The 16,107-nt window shown below is 39.6% G+C and overlaps 1 protein-coding gene across 6 annotated transcripts in view; it reads right to left on the bottom strand.

Annotated features, from left to right (window-relative positions):
* DYNC1I1 (dynein cytoplasmic 1 intermediate chain 1) overlaps positions 1-16,107 on the bottom strand; it is a 326,092-nt gene that overhangs the window by 217,070 nt on the left and 92,915 nt on the right. For all 6 annotated transcript variants that reach the window (XM_003809703.5, XM_003809702.5, XM_034964487.2 and 3 more), the window contains one exon: positions 11,552-11,667. In XM_003809703.5, the coding sequence (XP_003809751.1) occupies positions 11,552-11,667 (116 nt within the window). The remainder of the gene's footprint in view (positions 1-11,551; positions 11,668-16,107) is intronic.

The raw sequence follows: 16,107 nt of genomic DNA, 5'->3' as shown, positions 1-16,107 counted from the left end.
CGAATAGTTTAAGAACTACCTTCCTTTAGGCAAAGGAAAGGTTTTCAGTCTGATATATTTTACTGCAACAAAATCATCTGAAGTGTTATCAAAACTGGAATGCTGTGCTAACAATTTTACAGAGAATCTTATGGTAATAGTGATCAGGTTTTACTGTTTTTTTTCTTTTTCCTTTTCAAATAAGTCATCAAGTATAGCAAGCTTCCTGGCTCTCTTCCCTCACAAACCTACACAGTTAGTACCTTCACACACAGGCTCAGCATTGACACACATTCATAGAGAATTGAAAGGATTTCAGGGCTCAGCATCAAGGTGACTTTATTGCTGCTTCCACTCTGACCCTGTAATCCACTTCTACAAATGGGCTCTTTCCTTGTTCCTAGAATATAACCCTCTCCCTTCTGCCTAAGTTACTCTTTCTTGTGTAATTACCTATGGTCATTAACATTATCTTCAGTACTTTGATTTCTTCAGAACTGACATCTTGACATAATTTTCCTTCTACTGTTTGAGATTCTTAAGAGGACCAAATAAATAGCATCCAAATGAGAAATAAGGGAAAGATAAAAAATGGAGGGAGGCCAAAATAACATTTTCATTGTTGATAAAGAACGAGTGAAAATGCAAGTTATGGGAGGCTGAGATGGGCGGATCGTGAGGGTCAGGAGTTTGAGACCAGCCTGGCCAATATGGTGAAACCCCATCTCTACTAAAAATACAAAAATTAGCTGGGCACGGTGGTGTGCACCTGTAATCCCAGCTACTCGGGAGGCTGAGGCAGGAGAATCATTTGAATTCAGGAGGCGGAGGTTGCAGTGAGCTGAAATCACGTCACTGTACTCCAGCCTGGGTGACAGAGCAAGATTCTGTCTCAAAAAAAAAAAAAAAAAAAAGTAAGAAGATGTAGGTTATGAAGAAAGCCAAATGGATCTACTAATTGATTTCCTGAAATAGGCAGACTTACCCACTCTCTCACAGGTAAGGCTGGACCTGACAGGCATCCCCTCTTGCATGTGACTTGAGTATGACTCATGGCACACAGGAGAAGAAAGTAACTTGTAACCCCTACAGGTATGCTGGCTCCCCCAGGAAAAAAAACTGGAGATGGCCTGAAACTGCCCAGGTCGTTTATCCAAACCTACCAATTGGATAAATCATTCCACCTCCTCTGGGGGTGGAGTATGCAGGGTAGAGTGGAGTGGTAAAGGGGTGGCAAGAAGCTAAGAGTATTCCACGAACGGACTTCACATTGGAAGAAACATCAGATGTGGACAGGAAGTGTGTTCGGTTGGTGGAATTCTCTCTTACCATGTGGCAGGACTGGGTTAGATTTCCAGGCAATGTACCAAGGTGTTGGGGTTTTGAAATAGTACCACTTTTTCCTGTCCAAGTTCTGAATTAATTGAAAAATAACAACAGGAATAAAACAAATAAAGGCCAAACTATCATCATTACTAATAATAAGGAATAGGCTGACAATTATAAGTTACTGTAAAAGTAAAACTGGACTTACTACTTCTTCCATGCAGATTCTAGACCTTGGAACAGCTCCTACATGGCAGAGCAAACACTTAACTCTAACTGGTCTGGGGAGAACGTTAGTATAAATAGACCAAATTCTTCATGCTTAGAACCATTGATAAGTTAGTTACATCCAATCAAAAAATGTTGGACAATTACCTTCCTACAATTCTCTCTCTATTAGGAGGAGAAAAGAAAGGCATACAAGTTAGAAGTTTGAGGGAAGCTTGCTCTTTCTGGATACCAGAAAAAGGGAAGTAGGCATTCCTCTCTTAATGTACCCCCCATGAAGCCTAGGTCATATGGTTGAATTTCTAATGCCTTCAACTAGATAGCCCAGATTTTGACCCTTAACTGTCTAAAATGTATGGAGGCCACACAGAGCTCTCCTGCCCTCATTTCCGTGTCTTTGACTAGTTATTTGTTATGACTTTCTTTCTTGCTTTATGCCACAAGAGCTAAGCATGACTCTTTTTACTGTTTGATTATTTTATCACTTACTTTACTTTTGCTGTTCCTCTCCCCATAATTACTTCTTCTTCACTTCTCTATCCCCAAAATATAAGACTCTTTTTCATTTAAGAGTTTTAATGCTAGTTACTATAGACTACAGGATTTCAGCAAAAAAAAAGAACAATGGAGAATTTCTGTAAATAACAAAGTGCTCCCACTCACCTTCTTTGTCCTGTTATTAGAAAATATATTACCTTTATATAAGTTATAGGCTGAATAATACAATTATAGGTATAGTGTTTTATATCACTGCTATTTAAATAAGTTAAGAAAAGGAAAAGAAAAAAGAAATATTTATGTATACTATCTTTTATAGTTACATAGCTACCTCTACTTGTGCTCTTTGTTTTTCCCTATAGATTTGAATTACTCTCTGGGGTCAGTCACTTTCAGTCTGAATAACTTTCTTTTATATTTCTTGTAAGGTGGGTCTGTGACTACAAATTATCTCAATGATTATCTGTGAATGTTTTTACTTTACCTTCATTTTTAAAAGATAGCTTTGCTGGGTAGTGATTCTTGATTGATAGTTTTTTTTTTTTTTTTTTTTCTTTTTTTCTTTGGGCACTAGGAATACACCACACCACTGTCTTCTGGTCATCATTATTTCTGATAAGAAGTCAGCAGTTTATCTTATTGAGGTTCTCTTGTAAGTGAAAATTCATTTTCTCTTGCTGCTTTCAGGATATTTTCCTTGTCTTTGGGTTTCAGCATTTGTACTATGCTGTGTCTATGGAACTATTTGCTTTAATCTTACTTGGAGTTTAGAGCCTCTTAGGTTTATAGTTAAAGTTTTTCATCAAATTTGAGAAATTTTATTCCATTATTTATTTGAGTATTTTCTACTCCTTTTTCTTTGATCTATCCTTCTGGCATTCCTGTTACAGGTAGGCTGATTTGCTTAATGGTATCCCACATTTCTCTGAGGATCTCTTAGTTTTTCTTCATTGTTTATCCTTTCTCATCTTCAGACTGCATACTCCCTATCAATCTATCTTGAAGTTTGCTAATTCTTTTCTTCTATTAGTTCAATGTTTGTTTATGTGCCTTTAATGAATTTTTCACTTCAGTTTTTGTACTGAACTCTAGAATTTACATTTGATTCTTTTTTTTTCCAAAAAATTTCTAGCTCTGTGTTGACATTCTCTATTTGGTGAAATATAGTAATCATACTTTCATTTACTTCATTAGTATGGTTTCTTTTAGTTCTTTGAAAAAACACATACACACATACACAACTCTGAAGTCTTTGTTAAATCCATCTAGTTGCCCTCACAGGCAGTTTCTGTTGCCTGCTTCCCTGCCTGTGTAGGGGTCAGACTTTCTAGTTTCTTTGCCTCAAATTTCTTTTTTTAAGAAATTGACTTTGATAATATATTGTAGCAGCACTGGATACCAGTCCCCCCAACCCCCAGGTTTGTTATTGTTATTTGCTTGCTTAAATAAGCAAATTAGTGATTGGTTGGGCTATTTTGGTGAAGTGTGTTCTCCCCTGTCCTCCCATGGTGTGAATCCTCTCATACTGGTCCTGGAAGGGCGCAGCCTTGGGCATGTGCATAGTTATCCTGCGGTAACAGGTTTTTGTAGTCCATTTAGCAGTTCCTTTCTCTGATCACTTCAACTGCTCAGTTTCACTAATTGCTGCCATTGAGTTCCATAATTGTTGCTCTATAGTTTTCAACACTGCCCTGGGGCACAATTTTCTCCACAGGTTGAAATAAGCCTGAATTTAATTTACAGTTTTTGAGACCAGTTTTTGAGATGTGTTGTGATCCCAGAAGGGCTCTTCTTAGCTGTCTGTTTTCCTGGTTCTGTCTGGTAAGCTAGCTATGTTTCAGCTTGTCTACACATTTAGCACATCTACCAGTCTTTTCTTAATTGCTTTACACCACTATCTTGATTATTTTGAGGATGCCCTTAGGCTTGAACATTGAAAATCATGTTAGCTCTTTTGAGAAGACATTCTGAGCTCTCTGATTTTGACTTGCCTCTCTCTCTGGTCAAAATCTTTGCACCAAGATTCTGGAGCTGGGGGAGGGGACAATGGCACACTTCTTTCTGAGTGACACCCTTGCTTTAGCAGCTGGCTGTGTGGGAGAGTAGGGTACTGCTATTGCTTCTGGTCTACTTAGCTTGCTTTTCCCACCATGAAACCTCTGCTTTACACATGAGCCATGGAGAAGACAGTTGGGGTCCCATGTTCTCAGCATGTTGAAGCCAAGGTAAAATCTCCATCCCTCAAGTTAGTGTTGGGCTGAAAAAAGGGAGCCCCCACCTTGTACTCACACTTGCTTGGAACTTATCTTCTGAAACAAGTAGCTGGGGCAGTATGAGAAATGCTAATGTCTTGCCTCTTCCAGGAAGATACAATAGCTCTCCAAGTGGGAGCTGGCAGGAGAGGTAGCCCTGTGTTTTCTGCTGCATCTACCTGAAGTAATTTCCTTAAAGCTGAATTGGGGGCAAGGAGGGAATGGAGTATGGTTCAAATACCATAGAATCTTCCTGTTTTTAGCAAGTTGTGATTAGTTTTATTAGATAAATGTTTTTCTTTCTTTCTTTCTTTTTTTTACTTGCTATATGCTATTAGGACTGCTCCCAGATATTTTAAATAGTTGTGCGGTTTTGTTGTTGTTATCATTTTTACCAATTTTACTGGGAAGTAGATTCATGGAGCATCTCACATGCCCCATGTGCTCTATCTCTTGTGTCTACTTTATGCTGGAAGTGGAACCTCAGATGTTTCTTAAGTAAGTCAACATATCAGTTGTTACTCTCCAGGGAATTAAAGGTTTGCTATGCCTTGTAATATGATTTAGTTCTGCTATTTCTTGACTGTGTCATTGATTATGAGAGGTAGGCAAAAACAATTTTTGTGTGTAGCGGGGCTTATATTTGAAAATTATTAATATGCTTTTCTGTTTGTCTTTGTGAATGTAATGATATTCACCCTAGTGTACCTAGGGCATTTATTTGCCAGTAGAGAGATTAGAATTTGATATAGAATGAAAATAAAACAGCTAAGGTAAAACTCAGCTTCCATCTCAAAACACTGAATTTTGTAATCCCACTGTAGTTTGAGAGCCAAGTTTAACTGAGGGAGAAAGGATATTCCAGTTTTTTTCCTTACCATTTAAAATATCAATAACTACCAAGATCACTCCTTCTGTCCAGAACAGTAAAACCTTGAGACTCCATGGTAGAATGAAGATATAAATTGAAGGAAGTTAAACAGGGGAATTTATTTCCAGATAGGAGCATTTCGGAAGAAGAGACAAAGTTTCAGATATATCTGGATTTTCACTTTCTGGGGGAAGCATTAGGAGAGGTGGAGTGTTAAACTAAGAGGAGGAATGAGCACAGGGTTCTTGAACCACACTCCTTTTTTGGGAATCTGAAAAGAGACCACCATGCAATAGATCTTATTCACCATAGGCATCTGAGCCTCCCTGGGGGTGACTGGCATGATAAGACTGAGAAAAGAACAGGTGAGGACCTCCCTTAAATATTCTGAGGCATGGGCACCAAAGCGAGAGTCAGTATGCCAAGAGATCTGCTGTGGTGGATAAAGGCATGGCATGGGCTGAAGGTAGACCTCTAGGATGGAGAAAGGACAAGGCATCAACTCAAGGTCTGGAGACCATGACAGCTGAGAGGAGACTAAATCATCAAAAGAGAGATAGCCAATGCTCACTAGGAACATTGCCAAACTAAGCCAAAAGAACAAATCACAAGTTCACCAGCTACACACTCTAACACAGGGTGCCAGTGCCCAGGTGGACAAAGGACATCATGCCAGAGGGCAACAGATGTCAGCCAGCATGCTGCCAGGGACTAGCACAAGGCCAGAGTCCCTCATCCTCCCTATCTCCACCAAGGCCATTAGATCGTGTAAACCTCATCTTTCTTCCCTCTACAATTGACCATGATCTCAGAGAGAGATGCAGATGAGAGGGGGACTCCATGAATTTGGGCATTTCTACCCAAGATTAATGGAACATACTAACAGGGACGGTTTAAAAGATGAGAGTGAACTAAAGTTGTTTATTTTGTATATTTTCTCCATGTCAACTAGTGGTATTATAAATGGCTGCAGATAAAATAAAGGAACTGCATTCTCTCTGCACCTCTGATTTATAAGGTGAGTAAATTCTAGCAATGCTGCAAGCGTAATAATGTATATGAGTGTGCTGAACACATAATAAATATTATTTTTCTCTTTACCTCCCCTTTTTTTCTTTTTCTTACACCAAAGTGGGCATTTTTCCAATATATATTCTTGGCCACTTAGCATCCAAACACCCATTGTTCTAAAAGGAAGGATATAAAAATAGATCAAAGTTGAGTCATAGCATCCCCAAACATTATGGGAAGCTGAACTGGGGCAGTTATTTCTCTGCCTTGTCCCTCACAGCTAACACAGGGGCATGTAACCTAGTCCTGGCTAATGGACTCCCTTGAGGGAACACTGTCAAGAGGCAGAGAGAGTTAGAGGTTTCCAACCGAGCAGTGACTACAGAGTTTAAATCATGAGCCTAACAGAGAGTATCCAGTGACAGGAAGTCAGGAGGCTCAGGTCTTCCAACCAGGAAGGTTCACTGGTATGATCTTGCTGTGTCAGCTGCTGTCTTAGTCTGCTCAGGCTGCCATGAAAAATAGCATAAACTGGGTGGCTTAAACAAGGACAATTTATTTTCTCACAGTTCTGGAAGCTGGGAAGTCCAAGATCAAGGTGCCAGCCAGTTCATTTTCTGGTGAAAGCTCTCTTTCTGGCTTGCAGACAGCTGCCTTCTTGCTGTGTCCTCACATGGCCTTTCCTCGGTGAACGCACACACAGGGAGAAAGATCTCTCTCTCTCTCTCTTCTTTTTCTAATAAGGTCACCAATTAGAGATCCTACCCTTATGACTTCATTTAACCTTAATTACCTCCTAAAAGCCCTATTTACAAATATAGTCGTATTAGGGGTTAAGCCTTCAATATATGAATTGTGGGGATACACAATCCAGTCGATAGCAGCTACCTAATTTACTTTTTATTTCAAACCTAATGCTCTGGCTTTTTTTTTTTTTTTTTTGTCAATTCTATCAAGTATCTCATATCTTCTCAACAAACCTTTTTTTCTGTTTAAACTTAATTAGAGTTAGTTTCTATTGTCAGCAATCACAAACTCAGTCTGGTACAGAAACTACCATCAGGAGATAGTCACGTGGGAAGCTGATGTTGGTTATCTGCCATAGCTGATGCTAAAGAAAATAAAAATTCAGTAAGAGTTCAGGAATGGGAATGTCAGCTGTAACAAATAGCTACATAATTTTTCTTCTATGGTGATCTTTAATGAAGTGTCCATTGAAAAGAAGGATTTAGGGGATCAAATTTTCACTGCTATTGAATAGTGTGAATGGCATGAAGAATTTAAAGACACTAGGGTGAGGTGGATACTTCTAATGGGACTGGACAGCTGTAAGAAATAGATGACAGGTTGAAGTCTCTATATTTTAGATCTAGGCATAGACCCATGGACTTTCTCTGCTTGTGATAAGTATCTACAAAAATGTCAAAGTCAAATGCAAAGTTTAAATTCTGTGGGTTTCTGAATAAGGTCTGTGGAATTGCTAGTGTCACCAGGTGACTTATGTGAAAGTGACAGCAATGATCAGGAAATAATGGGAAATTGAATGTAGGTAAGAATACGGAGGCCTGGGAGTACCTCCAAACCATATTCTACACTAAGCCTTGCTTGACAGCCAAAGACCTGCCGCCTTTCTCTTTGCATCTTCATCATCCTACATCAGGGCTGAGCCAGTTCTCTATCTGTAGCCCTTGTCAATCTCACCTTCAACATGGAGCATCATGTCAGCAGGACCTGGAGAGGAAGCTGTAGCTGGTATCTTTAAGACCTAGTTAAGACATTATGTAGGCCAGAGGATGGAGGAAAAATCTTTGAAAACATAAGTACTCGCTACCTTAAGAAAGTCTCTATTGGTCTAGTCATCTGGTAAACTCCAAAGTATATGTGAATACCTTAATTCTCTAATATTAAGAGTCGAAATGCTTAGTGGGTCATTCTGGGTTTTGCAGGCAACATGTTCAACGTTTGCACCTATTTATTCAATCCATTTACCCAGTGGTTTGAAAGTTTTTACTTTCAAATGGCTATACTACTTGGAAATTATGGTCCAGCTGACCCAATGGTGCCCCAAGTGTCTATGGCAAATCAAACAAATGTCCCTAAGAGGTGAGTCTCAGAAGAAGTGCTTAGATTTTAGAATAATAATGTGGCCTCTTTATTGCATTACTCTCCCTTTGAGAGAGATGTGTTGGTTTGCTACTGGGCCTGAGTAGAGATTAAACCTTGACCACAAGATACCAGGTGACTATCAAAACAAACTATGCATTATGTACCAGGTTGTAGAAATTTCCTCCTCCTTCCTCCAGTGTGGCTTGCATCTTTCCAGCAGATTAAGAAATTCTCATTCCCCCAGAGGGACCATAGTGAACTTGGTGTTTCTAGAGATGTCTGGCATTATCTTTGTCATTCAACAGCATTTCTTGGGTACTCAGGATAAGCCATGCACTTACTCACTATAATAAAGATGCAAAAGACTGGCTCCCTAAGCCCAGGACCTCATGGTTGGTACAGAAATGGGTTCATAATAGGCAACAGAGAGGCAGCCTTGGAGGGGACCATAATTTCTTTTTCCTTTCTTGCTACTTGGGAATAAAATTATGTGTTTAAAATATATTGGGGCAAAGGTATCCTTCTCCAAGTCAGTGTTGCCCATTCTTGGCCTTCTTTCCCTGCAGAGAAGGAAGGTCTAACCTTGTTGAAAGAACAGTATTCATGGAGAATTTATACTTAAATCGTGCTTATTTATATCACTGTCTGGAGTGTTTCTCATAACAGATCATTATGATCAAAAATTAATACCTACTATGATGAGAATGTTCATTACGGTGCACAGTACAGAAAGGATGCTTAAGCTTGGGCAAATCCAAAGTGCCTTCCCCTTCATTTTCAAAAGTAAAATGGGAATGTGTAAGAACTTGAATGCACTAGAATCCATTAGAGACAGAACAAATCAATGCTCTGAGATCATTAGTTTGATTATCATTAAACTGTCCACAGTCAAACAATGACAAAAAATAATCAGCATGCCTTCTTACATTGTGGGCAACAGCAAGCCAAAGTGGATGTTATATATGCCACAGCTTCAAATGTTAGCCACCCAAGAGCCTCATTGTGTCATAAAATTCAGTAGTTGTTTCCTGCCGCTGAAAGGCGCAGTTTTCATGAAAACATTGCCACGGCTCAAACCCCACAGTGGAGCCAACCCACATCTGCCGCATGGTAGAACCTCAGTGCCAACTGTCCACTGCTCCACGCAGCTCTCCTGCCAACCACCTCCCCACAGCAGGTGAAAGTGAGCACCAGCACCCTCGATGGCCGGGCAGCCGGGTGACTGCCGGCAGCCAAGGGTCAAGACATCATCGCCTGTGGTGAGGGGCAGTTTGCTGAACCCAAATTGAAAGGTTTTTCTGTCCAAATCCATCCAGGATTGCTTAAATGTCAAGAACTATGGTAGCTAGCTTTGGGTTCTGTATTGTAATCTGAACCATGTAAATGCCCTTCACCACAAAAAAGCTTGACGGATCTTGTGAACAAAACAGAAAGAACTTCTGCCAATAGCTGAGAAATAAATTCCCCCTTTCCTGCTGCTTGGACCACAGCATAATGAGGGCTCCCAAGCTCTCCTTGCAGTAATAAAATGGAATGTACAGCCTTTTCCTCTTGATGTGTTCCAGTTTAAAACTTTAGAGCTGATGCCTTTTCATCCTTAATTTATCTTCCCTTGTAAATATTTCTTTACCACTTCCAATATCTTAAGTACACATTTTAAAAAATAATTCACTCCTTCTCCTATTTCAGTTGTATAACTTTATGCTATGGGTCAAGTTTTGGGCTAAATAAACATGCCTCCAGCTACAGCTCTGCAAATACCTCTGGCAGCAAATTAAGTCAAACAAATGTTTTGGTTGGGTGGTGAGGATGTTTTTTAACGATCTTCCTGTTCTTGTCTGGAGGCCCAAGGATAGACTAGGTGAACTCTCACAGGCTTTTCTAATTTTGTATTTTCTTTTTCTTTTCTTTCTTTCCCCCTCGCTAACTGTATTTTCAGCCACGTTAATATACAGGTCTCATTTGTTGGGTTGGTTGGTTTAAAAGCTCACCACCAGAGGGTGCTACTTGTTTGCTTCTAAAATTCATTTTACTGGGGCTTGAAAAATGGAGGCCCTGCTACTAAAGAATTGTCCCCACAACAGCTTGTATAGGAAAGATTTTCAGAATGCCTAACGGCACCCCGGACTTCAAGGAATCTGATTCACTTTGCTTTTGGCGTTATTTATTTAGAACCAAAACTCAAAACCTGTAGCTTGCACAAACAAAAATGCACTGATTTTTATATTTCCTGTAAATCACTAAGGGGGAAATGCTAATCATTTTTGCATTTCATGGCTTTTGTCCATACTTACTACACAGCAACAAGGAACCCAGAATTCCAACATCCTCTTCACCCACCGAAGGATAAAATAACATAAAGTAAAAAGAGTATTTGCTTTGCTATAACAACGTTAGCCTCTAACAATGAAACTTTCACTTATCCTATTTTCAAAATACATCTCCCTCTTCTGCTTTTGCTTTTGCATAATCTTGCTTTGATAAAGTTTTGAATTCTAGGAAGTATTTATCAACTTCGACTTCTCTCATGAGTGTATTTTTATGATTCTCTGATATCCGTATGTGACTTTTTCACTTGATATTTTTCTGGCATACACAAAGAAGGTATGGAGTTCAATTTCCATTCACCTATATGGAGTTTGCATGGGAAAATACTTTTAAATTGTGGTCAGAAACTCTCGTGTGTTGTCACCTCAATTGGCAAACCAAATCAGTGGTCAGCAAAGGTTTTCTGTAAAGGGCCAGGTTATAATAAAGATTTTAGGCTTTGTGAGCCATAAGGTCTCTTTCACAACTACTCAACCCTGCCACTGCAGCAAGAAAGTAACCACAGAAGTCAATGGTTGGATGTAGCTGTATTCCAACAACACCTTATTTCTAGGAACAGGTGGTGGGCTATAGTTTGCTAAGCCATGTAAATGATGAATCTTAATGTATGCTTAAGATTCTTAATGTATGCTTAATGTATTCTTATTGATAAAATTCAGCACTGTTTCTATTACATTGTTCTTTGATGATTTTTGTTCTCCTCACATGATTTCGATGTAGTGAGATAAATCTCTTTAGTTTATCTAATTTAAAGTTGCCAGGTCACTTGGAAGAGTATCACCGAGTTCCCTCTCCATAGCTTTCAAACTCAGAAGAGGCTTTCGCTTTCAGTGTCATTATGTTTGTATCCCATGAAGAGCTCTTATGGTAAGAGGAAATCAACAAGAAAGATGTTACTTCCCAGCGATTTCTCCAGAGATAATATGGAAAGTAAGCCAAAGACATAGTTTACCTTCAGACTGATGCGTGGCAAGAGGAGTCTGGGTCTCCTTTGAGTAGGACACTACTTCCCTTGGCAGGAAATCCACTTGGGTGACCTTTGACACGCCCAGTTTATGCAGTCTTCTTCTGTAAGTAACAAAGAATAAATGCTTAGAGAGGGGAGGCATTCCTTGCAGAAGAGCTATCAGTAATAAAAGAAAGCACTAAAACAAACAAACCACAAATACCCTCAGCTTCTGAGTGCAAGGGGCAGGGTCATGAAGCAGAACTGGCTCTGGGCTGGAAGTCAGGACACGTGGGCTCTTGGCCCACATTGGCCCTAATAGGCTGGGTGATGTCAGATAAGACCCTCAGCTTTCCTATCTGTAAAGTCTTGGTCCAGCTTACATGAGACCTCTTCCATTCTGAGCATCCCAGATTCTACTCAGTTAAAATTTATTGAGGGAACTTTCATTTGCAATACAGGATTCTAGTCTCTTAGGAAAGAAGGAGAAAAGGAAAGTAATGCTTCTTAAATTTGAAAAAAAAAAGAGAGGTGGGTTCCTTAATGGTGTAACACATTCTCTATCATAGCAGTGAGGGGATTATATTTAAAGAATGAGTTTAACACTTCTCATTTCTGCAGAATAGGAACTAACACAGATTAGCATGTGAATTTGCTTGAAAGACACATTGATATAGCACAGATGAGTGAAAGGGGGCACTGGGCTCAGAGTGATAAAGCCTTAGCACAGCATTCCAGACCTAACCATGACCATGTAAGAAACCATTTCTGAATATTTATGTAGCACTTGAAGGGTTTTCAGGGGTCTTTAGATTCATTATGTTACGTGCCTTTATGACACTTCTATGAAGTATGTGGATAGATGTTATAATCTCCATTTGACAGATGAGTGTAGTGAGATTCCGTTAAGAGATGTGCCCAAGTATATACAACTCGTAAATTGTAGAAGAAAGGTTATGAGTCTTGGTCCGTTGTTTTCCTACCAACTCAAACTCCTAACTAAGGTTCTTACTGGTGAGTTCTTGAGTTACTGCAAAAATCGGAAGTGCCTCCTAAGACACCCAGGAAGCATCCAGTCGTGGAGGTATAGTAGTATCACCTGGTGATTAAATACATAACCCCTAGCCCCACCATTTACCAGCGTGTGTCTCATCTTGAACAAGTCACTAATCTCTCTGTGCCTCAGCTTCCTCATCTGTAAAACGGAGACAGAGGTACTTTCTAATTGTTATGGGTAATGTCTATGTACCACATACACATAATGCATATGCCACATATCTATTATGTAGTCATATGTACATAATTTACAAACATATGTATTTTAAAACAGCTTCTGGAACATTGTTTTTAGTATATAGTTATTATGTTATTAGTATTGGACATATTCTATTATATTTCTAAAAATTTCCAGGCGGTCTCTGTGAGAGAAAAAGAAAAAAAAGGTATACTACCCATTTAGCCAAAATCTTGCATTCCCTAGCTCTCTAGGAGCAACAGAAGTATACTCTATGCATATTATTGTCCTTAATTGTTACTAGCGGATGGCACAGCCTTATTTCTTTTTCTTTAAATTATTATTAATAGGAATAAAGTGAGAAAATGCATGGCACAGTTAGGAATTTTCACATACAATTTCCCAAACACTGTAGGAAAACAAAAATTCTTCTTGTCTATGAGTTACTAACACAATTGAGATGAGATCTAAGATGTGCTCAAAGTAGGTACAAGCAAATAAACAAACAAACGCTGGTCAGAGGACAAGACTCACTGGCTGTCTCTGTGTTCTAAGTGACCGTGACTGGAGCCCAGGCTCCACACAGGCCTGAACCACATGGGCCTGTTTCACTGGGAGCTCTGGGCCACAGAATGCAAGAGAGTCCAGGCTGGGCCCAGGCTGAGCTTTGCACAAGTGACAAACCTTGCTCCCTTCTTACACAGAAATGGGGAAAGCACATACCATATATCAGAAACAAAATCACCAAATGAGGGAAAATCCTCAAAGTTTCAAAGTAAGACATTCAAGGTATTATTTTAAAACCTCCCTGGGTCAGAAAAGAATGTTTTCCTGCCTGAAATGAGTCTTTCTTGAAGCACCTAAAGAAGAAAACATGAAAAGACATCGCAGGACTGCTTGAGGCAAAGCCTCTCCGCTGCTTAGTAGCCCAGTGTCTTTCTGAGGCCCCAGTAGATCAGTCTTTATTATAAACAAGGAAGTGGGAAATAATCCACTTCAAATTGAGGCCACCTGAGCACAGAGAGATCACCCTAAACCCTCAACTGCCCTGGGCACCTGCATGAGACTCAGGGAGCTCCAGCTCTGGTTAAGTGGTAGCTACCTCTACAGGCAGGGATTTCAGGGCATCCTGCTAACATGACGTAAGCTGCAGCCCTATCTCGTTTGGGACCAGCAACAGGTGCTGGGCAACAGGAGGCTGATGTGTAATTTGATACTCCACCATGGCGGACTGAAACCAGCAGGTGAGACCATACAGCACAATGGTGATGTCATGCACTCATTCTGAAACTGGGTTCATAGTTCTGCTTTGAACATACAGCTGAATGGTAGGGGAAAACTTTGGACAAGTGACAAACTTCTCTAAGCCTCATGTTTCTTATCTGTAAAATGGGTACCTGTCATTGAGTTGTGAGGACTGAATGAAGCTAATGCTTACATAGCACTTAGTTTAGTGCCTGGTATATATCAAGTGGCTCTTGGCTCAAGCAGCTCTACTTTATCTGTTCTGATGATTATAATAATGTTTATATTTGTAAAAGAAAATCAGAGAAAGCAGATTTAGGAGTGTCCTAAATTAAAGATTCCTTAAGATAGCAGAGTTGAAGATGATCTCTGACAATAAAATGAGAATCATACTCTTAATTTCTTTATATGGGCACATGGATAGGATGTGGCTGCTTGGGAGAGTTCATTTGCTTTTCCTTAACTTCTTTTCCTTTGAAACATCTGTTTTCAAAACATAGGTGGAGTAAGTGTGTTTATCCCACTAAAACAAAACCTTTTCTTTTCTCAACAACCATTGAAAAGTTTCAACCAGTTTTTCACTGATGCTATGTTTGTGAGTTCAGGGTCTGACTTGTACCTAAGACATCAAAATAAAAGCTGAGTTGTCATCATTAGGTTTTCCCAATGTACTGATCATCTGACACACTGATAAGCTTGTGGTTCTTCTGGCTTGAGGGTGAATCTGTCTCAAATAATTTATAATTTTAAAGCAATTCCTTATAACACTTCTTAGAGGGTACTGGTAGATTACTGTATCTTTCCATATGATCTCTGGATGGATGAAGCTGCATTTATATCAAATGCTTCTATTCTTTGTGCCTATTTTGCTGCTGTTTTAGTAACCATGGACTTACAATATGCCAGACGCTTTTCATACATCATCTTATTTTATCCTCATTAAAATTTTATATCATATTCCAATTTTACAGATGAGAAAACTGAGGTTCAAGTGATGTTAAGAAATTTTCCAAAATCACAAAGGTAGTGACAGAGTTGGGCTTTGGCTCTATGCAAGAGTAAGTCCCAGGGCCATGTACTTAAAAACTTTGAAACTGTACTTAAAAACCTTGTTTTCCTGCGTGTTCTCTAATGCCTTATGACCATCCACTCATTGAGGCATGCTTCTTAAAACCTAATATAGTGGTCCAAGCACGTGTGGTCATTTTAGAAGCATGAGAAAGAATTATTGAGAAGTAGCCTGGTTTAGATTGTTAGGACATAATGAAAGGATTATGTTTCTGAGTTCAGTACCATATAATCACTCCCAGCCCTAGCCAGTCCAGAAAGGATGACCAGAAGTTGTCATCCTTTCATAGCAAAGACCTTTTGCTTAGGGATTTCTCTAAGTTAAACTAAGCAAAGGAGGAAGAGCAAGACAACACTGTGGCATTCATACCACTGCAGTTCCCGTGCCTTCTAGTTAGGCTGCAGACTCTATGCTGGTTCCTCAGTTCCGACTCTGTGCTACCTTTCCTGCCATCCCACCACCCCTCCTGCATAGCTCATGCCCTGTTCACTGTACACCCAGATACTGCTGCCATAGCCCTTGGTACATGTCACTGTACAGTCATGTGTGGCTTCATGATGGGCCTACCTTCTGAGAATTGCATGTTAGGCAATTTTGTCATTGTGCAAATATCACAGACTGCACTTACGCAAACCTAGACGGTATGGCCTACTATACATCTAGGCTAGATGGGATAGCTTATTGCTCCTAGGCTACAACCCTGTACAGCATATTACCGTACTAAATACCGTAGGCAGTTGTAGCACAATGGTTGAGTATTTGCGTATCTAAAAATAGAAAAGGTACAGTAAGTATACAGTATTATAATCATACAGGACCACCATAATACACAGTGCGTCATTGACCAAAATATCATTATGTGACACATGACTGTATTCACTTCTTTTTCATGTCTGTCACCCATGACTAGACTGCAAAGATACTTATTTATCCCTTACTAATTTATGCCATACCCTGGGCCTTAGTTTAGCGTCAGGTACAGAGCAGGCACTAAATAAATGTTTGAGGCAGGAA

Source organism: Pan paniscus, chromosome 6 (assembly GCF_029289425.2).
Source record: "Pan paniscus chromosome 6, NHGRI_mPanPan1-v2.0_pri, whole genome shotgun sequence".
NCBI lineage: Eukaryota > Metazoa > Chordata > Mammalia > Primates > Hominidae > Pan > Pan paniscus.
The sequence above is the reverse complement of the archived record's forward strand: the minus strand, read 5'-3'. Positions and strand labels throughout refer to the sequence as shown.